At 33.9% G+C, this 15255-nt stretch overlaps 1 protein-coding gene across 1 annotated transcript in view; it reads left to right on the top strand.

Annotated features, from left to right (window-relative positions):
- Positions 1–15255, top strand: part of LOC123549884 (endonuclease/exonuclease/phosphatase family domain-containing protein 1-like) — a 42809-nt gene that overhangs the window by 10621 nt on the left and 16933 nt on the right. The window contains 3 exon segments of the mRNA XM_053546542.1: positions 10052–11169; positions 12521–12556; positions 12558–12570. Of these exon segments, the coding sequence (XP_053402517.1) occupies positions 10208–11169; positions 12521–12556; positions 12558–12570 (1011 nt within the window). The 5' untranslated portion in view covers positions 10052–10207.

Raw genomic sequence — 15255 nt, 5'->3', positions numbered from 1 at the left:
TTGGTTTTGAATTCTTATATGAGGAAGCCATTTAATTAACTGGCTTAGGTAAAGCTGGGGGATCTACCCAGGGACACACCCATGCAAGGCTCAGAAAGGCTCCTTGAGGTCTTCCTCCATCGTCAGAAACTGAAGTCTTTAAGTTGTCATAATATTATGAGCTAAATTGTATAACTGTGACTCAAAACCAAACAAAAGAATAAATGAATACTTTATAGTTCCAGGAAGGGAACTAAAGATATCAAAATGTTAGTGATAGAAATCATGGCTTCACAGTTCAACTCAACATGTGTGAAAAAAATCTAATTTTCTCTAGATTTACCTTGATATATATTGACAGACACAGATGAGAATATTGATTACAGATTGGAAATAAGTTAATTATCAGAAAGAGAGGAAGAAAGTGGCTTACAGGAGCAAATCAATCAGGGATTCCTATAGAGGTTATATGAGCTACCTGTTGTGGTCTGTCGACTTCCCTGTCAGTCTATAGATAGGATTAATGTGGTTTTTTTTTGTTTTGTTTTTTTAAGATTTTTAGACTGATTCAACCTTTTCAGTTTTGGTACAAACTGGGTGGTTGAATAGCTGCAGCACTTCAATATAAGTGTTCCCAGTAGTGTGCTTTGTTAAATTCTAGTGAGTATATTCTCAGAGATTTTTAGCTCGTTAAAATTTTGTGTTAAATGCTGTAAAAGTCTTACATTTTGCGGGTTGTTTTTTCGTGATTTTCTAATTTCTGATTTTTTCAGGAGTTTCTGAATTCGTGATTCACGACATGGCCTTCTCCGCTAATATTAAGATTGAAATTTAGCTAGACAGATGAATTTGCGGGAAGGTTAATGTGCAAAATTTCGTGAAAATAAAAGCCTCGCGAAAAATAGACTTTTACAGTATATGGAGGGTATTCTACTCGCCCCAGTGTCCACCCCCACACCTTGGTTTTGCTGTATATTATATGGAGTATGAATCGACCAAAGTGAAGTTTAGATGTTTGTGATATCAAAGTAAAGGAAAGGTCCACTTGTAATTTTGTATGATTTGTGTTTACGTAAAACATTAGTCAGAGGGCAAATACCATGTTGACCTTAAACTTTGATATGGACAAAAGTTTGTGAAGTCACAGGAGTCTGAAATTCTATCAATAAGACTACAGAAGTCTATCTTTACAAAAAATACCCCCTATATATATGTTTATTTTATATATATAAGGGGTATTTTTAGCTCACCTGTCACAAAGTGACAAGGTGAGCTTTTGTGATCGCGCGGTGTCCGTCGTCCGTCCGTCAGTCCGTGCGTGCGTGCGTGCGTCCGTCCGTACGTAAACTTTTGCTTGTGACCACTCTAGAGGTCACATTTTTCATGGGATCTTTATGAAAGTTGGTCAGAATGTTCATCTTGATGATATCTAGGTCAAGTTCGAAACTGGGTCACATGCCTTCAAAAACTAGGTCAGTAGGTCTAAAAATAGAAAAACCTTGTGACCTCTCTAGAGGCCATATATTTCACAAGATTTTCATGAAAATTGGTCAGAATGTTCACCTTGATGATATCTAGGTCAAATTCGAAACTGGGTCACGTGCCATCAAAAACTAGGTCAGTAGGTCTAAAAATAGAAAAACCTTGTGACCTCTCTAGAGGCCATATATTTCATAAGATCTTCATGAAAATTGGTCAGAACGTTTACCTTGATGATATCTAGGTCAAGTTCAAAAGTGGGTCACATGCCATCAAAAACTAGGTCAGTAGGTCAAATAATAGAAAAACCTTGTGACCTCTCTAAAGGCCATATTTTTCATGGGATTTGTATGAAAGTTGGTCTGAACGTTCATCTTGATGATATCTAGGTCAAGTTCGAAACTGGGTCACGTGCGGTCAAAAACTAGGTCAGTAGGTCTAAAAATAGAAAAACCTTGCGACCTCTTTAGAGGCCATATATTTCATGAGATCTTCATGAAAATTGGTCAGAATGTTCACCTTGATGATATCTAGGTCAAGTTCGAAAGTGGGTCATGTGCCTTCAAAAACTAGGTCAGTAGGTCAAATAATAGAAAAACCTTGTGACCTCTCTAGAGGCCATATTTTTCATGGGATCTGTATGAAAGTTGGTCTGAATGTTCATCTTGATGATATCTAGGTCAAGTTCGAAAGTGGGTCATGTGCCTTCAAAAACTAGGTCAGTAGGTCAAATAATAGAAAAACCTTGTGACCTCTCTAGAGGCCATATTTTTCATGGGATCTGTATGAAAGTTGGTCTGAATGTTCATCTTGATGATATCTAGGTCAAGTTCGAAACAGGGTCATGTGCGGTCAAAAACTAGGTCAGTAGGTCTAAAAATAGAAAAACCTTGTGACCTCTCTAGAGGCCATACTTTTGAATGGGTCTCCATAAAAATTGGTCAGAATGTTCATATTGATGATATCTAGGTCAATTTCAAAAGTGGGTCACGTACCTTCAAAAAGTAGGTCAGTAGGTCAAATAATGAAAAAACGTTGTGACCTATCTAGAGGCCATATTTTTCATGGGATCTGTATGAAAGTTGGTCTGAATGTTTATTTTGATGATATATAGGTCAAGTTTGAAACTGGGTCAACTGCGATCAAAAACTAGGTCAGTAGGTCTTGAAATAGAAAAACCTTGTGACCTCTCTAGAGGCCATACACTTGAATGGAACTTCATGAAAATTGGTCAGAATGTTCACCTTGATGATATCTAGGTTAAATTCAAAACAGGGTCACGTACCTTCGAAAACTAGGTCAATAGGTCAAATAATAGAAAAACCTTGTGACCTCTCTAGAGACCATATTTTTCAATGGATCTTCATGAATATTGGTCAGAATTTTTATCTTGATAATATCTAGGTCGAATTCAAAACTGGGTCACATGAGCTCAAAAACTAGGTCACTATGTCAAATAATAGAAAAAGCGACGTCATACTCAAAACTGGGTCATGTGGAAAGAGGTGAGCGATTCAGGACCATCATGGTCCTCTTGTTTGTAAAGATAGACTTCTGTAGTCTTATTGATAGAATTTCAGACTCCTGTGGTGAAGTTTAGCTTTCATCATTTTCTTTGTGAGGAAACAGTGCTTGATGTACTGGTTTGAACTTTTAACCCTTATCATGCTGGACACTACTGATCTGTGCAGTCTGATCATGATCTGCACTGTTCACCATTCAGTCAGTAGCTTTTGGTAAGCACCCCTTTTAACAGCTAATGGTACTATCCAAATTGAAAGATGGACATGTTCATTATAGAAATTTAGCAGGGTAATGGTTAGAATAACAACAGTGTACAGGACATGAAGTGGAATGAAATTAAATTCAAGTGAGCAAAAATACAGGAAACTTAATACAAAAGGTCGTATGAGTGCAAGCGATCTTAGTTAATACCATATCTATTTACAATACTGCAAAAAATGGTAAAATGATTTCATAAATATGTGATCAATGTTTATATATGGAACATTATATAACAGGATAAAATCTGAGTGAAGTTTTATCTATTTTTAAAGTTGGTTTTTATTGTTATTTTGAATGATGATTTATATTGTTCGATCTTCAGTTTAAAAAACACAACCATGGGAAGATTGAACAATAAACTGGGTAGCATATTAATTTTTGTTTCCTTAAAAGTAGCATGTAACGCCATTTGGTTAGACTATCTTAAAATGAAGACAATAACATTTCTGCAATGTTGTTATGGGTTGGTTTTTTTTAGCATTTTCACTATTCTATTCCATTTCAAATCCTATGCCATGCTGTTGGGCATTATAAAAATAACAAGTTTCATGATATTTTGTTCTATCTTTGTTTCATATAAGGTACGTGCAGCTTATATAAGAGATGCTCTTGTTATGAGTTCTGTTGATCTGCCAGAAACATTTCGGTGAAGTAGTTGTAAGGAAGGGCTTATTGCTTCTTTAAGTACATTACTTTCCTCTCATGCCATATAAATGATTTAACACCTGTTGCTTACATTCCCAGGTATGATTCCATTCATATTTGCAGGTATTGTTCCAATCAAAATTCCTCTTATATAGAACTTAATATATTATGAAACTGTTATAAAATGGAAATACCTTTTCTTGAAGGAATGTGTAAGTGGTAAAGTGCTGTTTCTAGACCATTTCTGTGTGAGACTTTAGCTATGAACGTAGTGATTTGTTCTATTTGTACAGAAAATATGTGAGCTAGGAATATTTTCTCTGAAACAGGTACACTTTAGCTGGCATCATTTCTGAAACTAAACAAAACTGGCATCATTTTATTATCTGTGCACTGTAATTGAACTATTTAAATCTTTTATAAAACATGCTGGCAACTTGCTAGCAAATAATAGATATGAAAATCTTTTATTCTTGTTTCCCTTTCTTTCAAGTTTTGATCAAGTAGTAAACCAATACTAACAGACATTTGTTCAGATTTGATTATGGAGTAAAACACTGATATCTAAAAGTTACAGTAGGTTGACCAAAACAGTTGTAGTTGTTCTGGCATTTGAGTTATCCAGGTATTTGGGTTTATATCCAGGTATTGAATTATACAGGTATCTGAATTGTATCTAAGTATTTGAGTTATCCATGTATTTGATTTATCCAGGTATTTGAGTTATCCAGGTATTTGAGTTATCCAGGTATTTGAATTATCCAGGTATTTGAGTTATCCAGGTATTTTAATTATCCAGGTATTTGAGTTATCCAGGTATTTTAATTATCCAGGTATTTGAGTTATCCAGGTATCCAGGTATTTGAGTGATCCAGACATAGAAAATATCATAAGGAAAACTGTAAGGGACCAGATAGATTGCTCAAGTCTACCCTGGTGTTTGAGCTATAGATGCTGAAGCAAGCGAATTGTTGTGTTAATGGGGCTTAGCCTCAAGCTTCTTGTCAAATATTTCTAACTTTGAAAAACAGAAAACATAATTGATTCATTGAGTTGTAGGCAGTATTATAAAAAAATGCTCTTTTTAATTCAAAATTATGTAGGAAGGTTCTGTACTGTGTTTGTCAGGCTGTAAAACCTTGAAAGAAATATATCCATAATTTATATTGTAGTCATACAGTATCATCTTACATATTGTTGATATAATTGTGTTACCAAAACTTTGATGTGAGATTATCTGAAGTCATGTCTTTCATTTTGTAGCATTTTTCCTCAGAAGTGTTTTGTAATAATAGTATTGGATAAAGATAAAAACACTGTATAACCTAGGGTACTTGCATAAATTTTGGCAAACCCAGTTGGTATGCACTAAAACTCCACCAACAGTACAACTACTGGTACTAGGATTTCCATAATATATGCAAATCATAAGCAGATAAGACTGATTTCAGTAAAGTATCAGCATGTTTAAGTTACAGGGCAAATGGTGGAATCAACAGAAGGGGAGATAACTGTATAGTTATAGAATATTGCTTTTCGCTTTTGTCTGTAGAAGTCCGTCCCTAGTTTTACATTTCAATTTGATCAGGAATAATGTACACATTGACCTATCTATTTATGTACCTGATTTGATCGATAATGCTATTATGCAATCTGAAGCAAAAGTCAAAATTTATATCTTCGTGTCAAATACACTCATAAGTATCTGACAAGCAGTAATTGTAGCCACTTCTCACATTGACTTGACAATATCAAAGTCATTTGGATGGACTGATTTTCGCAGATCCCCTGTTTTATTGGACACATCTGTTTTTGTCTAGCTGTAGGCTGAAGTCACATTCAGGAGATTTAGTTTCCATCTAGATTCTAAGACATTTCCATATATAAGCCAAGAGCTAATTACAAATTGATTAATTTCTTTCTGGGAAAGCTAATGGAAACATTATGATGCTCTCTGGGAAATCTTCAAACCTGGAACTAATAAAAACGGAAATCAACATAAGTGACAAGTGTACAATTTAATTGTCTTCTAATGATGACATTTCTGACAGGGGCAAATGGTATGACAGGGATGCCTCTGCATTTGAAAGGATATTAACAGAAAAAAAAACGGGAAAAAAGGCTAAAACTGATTGTAAAATGTGATCTCCTGTATCGGAATGGGAATAAAAAACTTGAAAGACCTATATATATATATATATATGTGTGTGGTTTAATGGAGATAATGTAGTGCATTTCTGTGAAGTTGTAAACTTTTGGAATTTTTGTTGAGTTTGAGGAGATGTAAGCTGACTGATAATCCTGATAATCTCAAGTTGAGGAGGTGATAAGCATGATTGCAAAAACAGTTATTTTCCAGGAAGGTGCTTCATGTATATTTGTTCTTGTTACATATACATTTAGTTAGTTTGAAATTTCTGTCTTGCGTTATTATACCAGTTAACTGGCAAAACTGTCTTACACATAGGGGTGTAGGATGACTATCTTGATATCTTATGCTGCAGATTATGTAATTTGATAATTATGCTGCACTCTGATGATACAGATATAAATAAAGGATAAATATATATAGAATAAATATACATAAATCTTGAGGAGAGGCCCTTTAAAGGGTTTAATTATGTAGTATAATGTTAATGCAGAACACTGATGATACAGAAATTCAGGATAAGCATATTAACCCTTACTCTGCTAATTTTTAGCTCAACTATTCGAAGAACAAGTAGAGCTATCCTACTCACCACGGCGTCGGCGTCACACCTTGGTTAAGTTTTTCGTACCAGTCCACTTTTTGACAAAGTCTTTTGAGATAAAGCCTCGAAACTTTCAACACTTGTTTACCATCACCATGGCCAGTTGTAGGCAAGAGCAAATAACTCTATCAAGGATTTTGGCTGAAAAATGGCCCCTTTTGACTTAGAAATCATGGTTAAGTTTTTCGTACCAGTTTAAATTTTGGCAAAGTCTTCTGAGATAAAGCTTCGAAACTTTCAACACTTGTTAAGCATCACCGTGTCTAGTTATAGGCAAGAGTACATAACTCCATCAAGGATTTTGGCTGAATTATGACCCCTTTTGACTTTGAAATCTTGGTTAAGTTTTTCGTACCAGTTCATATTTTGACAAAGTCTTTTGAGATAAAGCTTTGAAACTTTCAACACTTGTTTGCCATAACCATGTCCAGTTATAGGCAAGAGCACATAACTCCATCAAGAATTTTGGCAGAATTATGGCCCTTTTTGACTTAGAAATCTTGGTTAAGTTTTTCGTACCAGTTCATATTTTGGCAGTCTTTTGAGATAAAGCTTTGAAACTTTCAACACTTGTTTACCATCACCATGACCAGTTATAGGCAAATGTACATAACTCCATCAAGGATTTTGGCTGAATTATGGCCCCTTTCTACTTGGTTAAGTTTTTCGTACCAGTTCATATTTTGTGTAAAGTGTTTGATATATGGCTTTGAAACTTTTATCACTTATTCAGTATAATAGTCTATATCTGTAGGAAAGAGTACATAACTTTATCATCTATTTTGGCTGAATTATGGCACTTTTTGGACTTGAATCTGTTCTGTTCATAAATCCATGTTTTGTCAAACTATTTGACATATAGCTTTTAAAACTTTTAACACTTTGTTTTCATTATATTTCCATTGTAGCAGAGAATTAACTCTGACAACTATTTGGCTGAATTATGCCTATTTTTGACTTTTGAAATTGTTCACATTGCATTTAGTGCAAGACTTACGAAATCCACAAATTCTGAACATTGTATGTCAATCTATTTTTTTTTCTGAATATCATGTTAATATTGACCCATCTTCATCATTCTCGAATAGTAAGGCACTGTCATCACAGCTCTTGTTTAATAACTGGTCTGTCGTCAATTGGGCAATTACTATGTACAGTCTAAGAGGTGTTCGCTGAATATTTACTGACTGAATAGTGAGGCAGACCATGATAGCTGATCTTGATCTATATTGGTCGCAAAGGCAGAATCACTTGCCACCAGCAGGCTAAAGGTTAAGAATAAATAAACATAAATCTTGAGAAGAGGCCCTTTAAAGAATATTTGTAACACTTATCTGTCAGCATTTTTGATAGGGCAGATGCCCCTGGTGTTATGAATCATATCTTAGATCAGCCTTATGATAATCTATGATTGTGAAGAGAGTTTATCTACAGTACAGGTTATCATCCGATGTTTGATTTGAATGATAGTTCACATACATGTGTATAATAACTTACCTCAGGATTTGTGAATTTTCTAAGTAAGTGAAATAATTCTATTTCATTGGCATAAAAATCTGTAGCTTCAGACAAAAGTTTCTAGTAGGGGCATGAATTTCTGGATATTTAAGCAATAGGAATTTCATTCATTTTGTTCTTTGGAATTTAATTTTGTGGATTGATGCAAACGCAAAACCTGTAATAGTGATTTCACTGTACTTTATTAAAGTTATTTAGTGTTTGGCTAGACTAACTGAGAACAGAGACTTACAAAATCAAATAATAACCTGGGGTAGGGATGGGGAAGGGAAGTGGGGTGGGGAGTGAGTAAAAGTGACTCCTTCATTGATTTGTCATTGTAATATATTAAAAACTAATATGCAATTATGCATATGTAATTCCCATATTCAACAACAAATTAATACCAAAGCTATGTTTTTGAGAATTATTATCTGCAATTATCTCCCTTTTATAGATCTTAATTAGTAAAGTTACCTCCTAATTTATAGACAGTATAGTAAATTTGCTGGTTTTCTTTTTCTGAACATATATTGATGGACTTAGTTACTACAGTGGAGAAACTGGTGAATGTATATACACTGTGACAGTCAGTCATATTTCAGAAGTAAGACTGTTGATTGTTATGTAACTTGTATTGAAGTGTTTGTTATTAAGTTGTTACATTTTTTCAACATTTTTTTTTACATTTGTGACGTAAATTATAAATGTTTATGTGAGCGGTGAACTGTTGTAAACTGTGCGCTTTACAGTTGAAAAGAAAATATGGAATTAATATAAAGGTATGGGAAAGTACTATATAGGTTGAATGATTAAATTTTCAGTTTATTTAGCAATAATTGATAAATAGCTTATTAGATCAGTCGTGTACATAGGCTGGTCTTTGACCCATTAATATTGACTACATGATTGACCAGGTATTATGAAACGGGTGAACTATATTACAGCTGTGCTGGTGTAAAGAGGCAGAAGTGTTTGAAGTTAACGTTTACCCTGCTAAATTTCTAGAATAGACTTGTCCATCGTTCAATTTGGGCAGTACCATTTATTATTTGAAGGGGTGTTCACTGAAAATTTACAGACTGAATAGCATACAGTGCAGACCAATCAGCCTGCATGGAGGTGCAGACTGATCTTGGTCTGCACTGGTCGCAAAGGCAAAATCACTTGCCGGCAGCAGGCTAAATGATGTACTGAAAATAGAGTGGTATTGATATAGTTTCACTCTTTATTATAAAGGTGACGCTATAGTAAACTATTTGTAATAAAATGAATTGGCCATAAATTCAGTTTTATACCAAATTTGTCAAGTATATCAGTATATTAATTATGTTTATAACTATCATGATAAAATATGTGCGAAATCGGTCATTCACTCTCCCATAAAATGATAAACAACCATACTGCATTTGTTTGTTCATGTGGATTGAGAAATCTGATCGCAGATTTTGTTAGTATTGAGTTATGCTGAGATGGAAAATTCTTTGGTGGCTAATTAAAGATTGATTCAGGTTGATTTTCATTGTGATAACTGGAAGATATCAGACTGTATAGTACTGTATGTGTGAAATAGAGATGGTGTAAAGTTTGTAAACAAAATTCATGAAATTTATATACATGCATAATATAATTATGTAGAAATACGGGAGTTATGGTGAAGACCCGATATTTTTGATAAAAAATATCAGATTATGCTAATATCGTATTAATGAAAAACGTTATACCAGAGAAAGATTTCTTACCTTTATATACAATACTTTGAAAAAATGGCAAAATCAGTTTATCATATTGAATGTGCAGTTACTGTTATCGGATACAACATAACGGGATAATTATATTTCATGCATACTGTTATGTTTAGTGTTGACTGATAGGAAGGATGACCATAAATTATGAAGTTCTCTTCATTTCAGGTAGATATCCTGCTGACAACTTTACCCTACATTTCGTGATCAGCGATGGCTGTCATTTAAATAGGCTTTATACAGTTTGAAAGAAGGATAGTTTTACCTTTTATTACATTATGGACATATATTTAAAGTATTTTTTGTGAATTTCAACACAAAAATATGGGTGCTGTTAACAGTTGCTGTATCCCACGGAAAAGTGGGATAGATTCTGACGGTGGGAGTAAAAAATCTAAAAGTTTAAGATCGCATCGTCGACAGCTTAGTGCAACATTTAACATGACGGTACTGGATGAGGCAAATGATATCGTAACTAAGAACCAGATGGATATTAACATCGCAACGGAAGAGGAACTTATGACATTACCAGGCATTAGTAGGACTACGGCAAAACAAATTATCGACTATCGAAAACAAATTCGGGGATTTAAACGTGTCGAGGATTTAGCTCTAGTGTCAGGTGTCGGTGCTGCTAGGTTGGAGGCTTTACGGAATGAAATATGTGTTAAGAGAACTAACGGTTCTAATGGAAGTAATAAAGACTCGCCAGAAAGCGGAAGAAATAATATAAAAGAGGCAAACTCTGTAAAAATAATAAATCTGAATACTTCCAACGTGTTTCAGTTAATGAAAGTGAAAGGTATCGGACAAACTTTAGCGGAAAACATAGTCACATACAGAGACAAAAAAGGGCCGTTTACAAATATAGACGATCTAATCAAGGTCAAGGGTATTGGCCATCATGTACTTAGTGCAATAAAACCACAATTAACGTTAGATGAAAATGTTGTTGCAGATAGTTTATCATACTCATCGTCAAAAAAATCGTCAAATTACAATAACAGTGCAATACCTAGCAGAAATTCAGATGTCTCATTTAATTCTGAGAATCGTTCTATTAACCCATCAAACGAATATACAAAGGGTTCACTAGAAAACTTATTAGATACGTTAGGACCATTTTCAGAGAAGCCAGTTAGACCTATTGTGGACTTCCCTAGTTTTAAGTGCAATAACAGAAATGCTCTAAAAATAGCTTCCTGGAATTTACAGTGTTTCTCTGAGGACAAGGCCAATAATCCAGGAGTCCGGGATGTTGTCTGTATGACCATTTTGGAAAACGGGTAAGAATCTAAGATTAAAACATTAACTACGGTTTTCATCAGCATTTTTCATTTTTGCAATGATGCCACAGTAATCTTTACTTAGCCAGATAGCTACTTTCTTATGCTGACTTGCCAACTAAGGTCAGTTGACTGACACTGGCAGTCCAGTATTCAAGACTCTGCCCTAGAGAGGATTACTTGTCCTACAAGCATTCATTCTCATTTTTCCTTTGGGGAAGTTTTCATCTGAGAAAAAGTTACAGGTCGTTTGAAATCCAGAATCAAGTCACATTAAATGAATATTGTTACATGGGCGAAATGCTTCTATAAGTTACTGAAACCGGGTGTTGTAACTTACTTGTATTATGGAATACAGTAAGTTGCCTAGAGGGTAAATACTGCTGAAACACAAATTTTTATGCATTTCAAAAACCATTCAAGGTTGACCAGACTTTGAGGTTGATAATTATGTATATTAAACATTTGTGGTTGAAATTTTATCCTCAGTTTCATACAAGTTAGATTTTGCAGATTTTGTGGTTTTCATGTATATTATTTGCATCAGATGTAATTGAGCATTAAAAAGGTTTGAAATACCTTGGGAAAAAAAGCTGATTAAGCTAAAGCTTTTTTTTTCAACATTTTTTACCATTATCAAGTTGAAATTCAGTCCCATTGTCCTCTCCATTCTATTTTATTTCCTTCCTAATGTGTTGAATTCTTTCATGTGAGTAAGCGATCCAGCTGACTTAGGGCACTAATTGTGTCTGAAATAATGCCATGTCTTGATAGACACCAAAGGTCTTCCACTACAAGAATCGACAGAATTTCCTTCCTTGTAATAGCTCAGACTTGTAGAAAAAGAAAAAAAAAAACAGTTAAAAAATTGTTGCTAATTGGCTGCTAGTCTGTCATGATGATTTGAGTGTAAATTATTTAACGCCCTCCACCTGTTTAAAGTTGGGAAGTTGACCTTTATTTTAATACCTGGACAATCTCGGATTTTTCAGCAATTTTGGCATGTAAAACAGCTTTAATATACCATGAAATCATTAATATTCAAGGAAGACTAATTTTATGATTGCGGTAATCCATGAAATTAGATACAATTCTTATTCATATTAATCTTCGAAACTTGAAATCCACTTTCATAATCCTGCGTAAAAGCCATTTTTTGCAAAGACCCAGAAAATAATTTCACATTACTTCATTCACGGGCATATTGCATCAAGTCACCATTCATGAAAAGGTATTTTTCAATGAGATTTAAAACACAAAAAGAACTCCTTTGAATATGTATTTTTTTATTGTTGATAACTTGCACATTTATATTTTCATCATGTGATAAATTTTTGTTTATATTTTGCAGATTGAGTTTAGTGGCAGTACAGGAATTAGCAGACCAATGCTCTTCAAAAGGTATTAATAGTTTGTTAATAGAATGTCAAATGTCATTCTTATGAATATTTGTAGTTTCTGGCACTAGACAACAAACTTTATTTTCAAATCCTGCTGTTCCTACATCGAAAATAGGAATGTGTGGGTATGATGAGGTGAATTTACGAGCTGAATTGATTAAATTATGTTTAAATGGCCCAACTATGAAAAAGTTCAATAATTCTGAAAGGGGAAAATAGGATGTAATTCCTTCAAATCTTACAATGTATTGCATTAATAAACTTGATAACATATATCAAACCTTTTATTTTAATTATGAATCTAATCATGATTTTTGGTGTTAATATTCAAGCTTTATCATCTACAAGAAATACTTCAAACTGTCAGATTTATGTCAAAAATAAGTACACCCGTTAAAGAATTTGATGAGTATAACCTTATGCACTTTTTGTGGGCTGTCATTTTAGCTGAAGTTTACATACTTCACATTTATAAATGCTAAAATGCAACCATGAATGGATACGAAAGAGTCTGTTTTTCATTGAGCTGGCTGCCCTTTCTATGATATTTTGATATGAAAACTGAAAAAGTACCAGATATACAGTTCTACAGCCTAAAATATTTTCATTCCAACAAATTCTTAGCCCTCTATCGCCAAATTTCTATAATGACTATTCCATCTTTCAAATTTGGACAGTACCATTAACTTTAAAGGGATTACTAGGTCAGATTACAACTGGCCGCGCAAAAGCAGAATCGGTCGGTCCAGCTTAAAAGATTAGAAATCACCTTCTCCATAGCATAGCATCTGTAGAAAAAAATTAATTACAATGATTGTGATGACGATAGATTTTTTTTTACACCTCTGAGTCATCAAAGGAGAACCGAAAGTAAGTGGGTAATAAGTCAGAACTTGCATATGATTTCTGAAATATACAAAACTGTCACCTTTCTGCGGTTATTTTCACAAACTAATATTGTTAGTAGTAGAAATGACATTTGCAGATTGTAATGTTCTTGTTACGTTAATGATTCAAATAACTTGAGGGTTCTTGAGTTAACATGAATATGACACAAGTTTATATCACTATGACTTACTAGGGTCCTTTTGATCCATTTAAGGGTTGATTTCCTTTCTAAGAAAAATGAGCCGCTATGAGAAACCACATAGTGTGTTTGCGACAGCTGGATCAGACCAGCTGCGCATCCATGCAGTCTGGTCAGAATCCATGCTGTTTGCTTTCAAAGCCTATTGCATTTAGAGAATTCATTAGCGAAGGCTGGTCTGGATCCATGCTGGTCACAAACACACTATGTTGATTTTCTCATGGTGCGGCTCAAATATTGTAAAGTAGTATCCTCTCTGTAAAATAAGAACGGAACAGAGCAGAACAGAAATTTAAAGAAGAAATTATACGAACAAGGTTAGACGCCATGAAATCTATGTGTATTGCATGAATATTAAGCATGTGCCACTAAGTATAGGTTTATGAATATAATGAACAGCAAGAAAAATACATGTTTTAGAAAGTTAATCTGAATCATATTTACAAGAAACTTCTTTAAAGCAAAATAACAGCAGACTCAGTTATTGAGTCCAATCACTAGAGGTAATGAAATGTGTGACACCCACTACACCCTGTAAAATTGCTTAAAGAATAATTGTAATCTACCGTATTGTGTTTCCATGATGAACGATTTGCATAGAAAATGCACGATTTGCATAGAAAATTGACAAAAGTGGCATTTTGAGGCCAAGACTTGGGTGTTGGCTGTCTCAATGTTTTATTTAAAAAGAATTAGCCATATGTACAGTACTTGATGTGTGTACATGTATATAAGTATAGACCACACCTTGTGTCTACAGTGCAAGGTATTTGTTTAGCTGTGTTTTTAAAACTTTTAAATATACGGAAAAAATCTGAATGAAATAAAAGAAAGCTTTAAAAAATTTGTAGATACATTATCTAAAGAACGGCCTTAAATTGCCAAAGAACATGTACTGTAAAATCATTAATATTCGTGGGAGGCTAATTTTAGTGGATTTTATGATTGAATAAATCCATGAAGTTAAATCCTTACAAACAAGAGAAATTCCTATTCATTTTATATTCAGAATTTTAAACCCATGAGTATATTGATATCCCCACAAAGTAGCTATTCTGGCCATTGTGGCCAAAACCACGAAATGTCATGCCCACGAATTTAAATGACTTCACAGCAAATTACATGAATTGAATTGTATACATTTAGGATAAATGTAACAAGACTACTTTTAAAATTTGAGTGGGCTACGTATGATTTCCTGTCAATGACTTATCAAGGGGCGAAATGAAATATTAATAAATTACTTACTTCACTTAATCAAAGGTGAACATCTATCAGTGAAAAAATCAAAGGGTTGAAATTGTTAGGTAACTGGGGCTTTAACCTGTTTTTATACAAACTGGATTCAGTTTGTTGGGTCAAAGTAAACATAATAATGGACATTTATTTTATTTGAAACATAGTGTAGGCTGTTGGAATTTAATCACAGATTATGTATTGACAGCACTTCAGTATGTCAACCTTTGTGATAGCTACATCAAGACACATTTTCCCTCTTATCCTTCCCTCCTACACACTTGTATTGAGCTAAAAGGAATGACATATCAAAGATTTAGTATACCATAAAATCGCTATAACTGGCTTAGGACTGTTTTTGTG

The sequence above is a fragment of the Mercenaria mercenaria genome, chromosome 6, assembly GCF_021730395.1.
Source record: "Mercenaria mercenaria strain notata chromosome 6, MADL_Memer_1, whole genome shotgun sequence".
In the NCBI taxonomy this organism is placed as follows: Eukaryota; Metazoa; Mollusca; class Bivalvia; order Venerida; family Veneridae; genus Mercenaria; species Mercenaria mercenaria.
The sequence above is the reverse complement of the archived record's forward strand: the minus strand, read 5'-3'. Positions and strand labels throughout refer to the sequence as shown.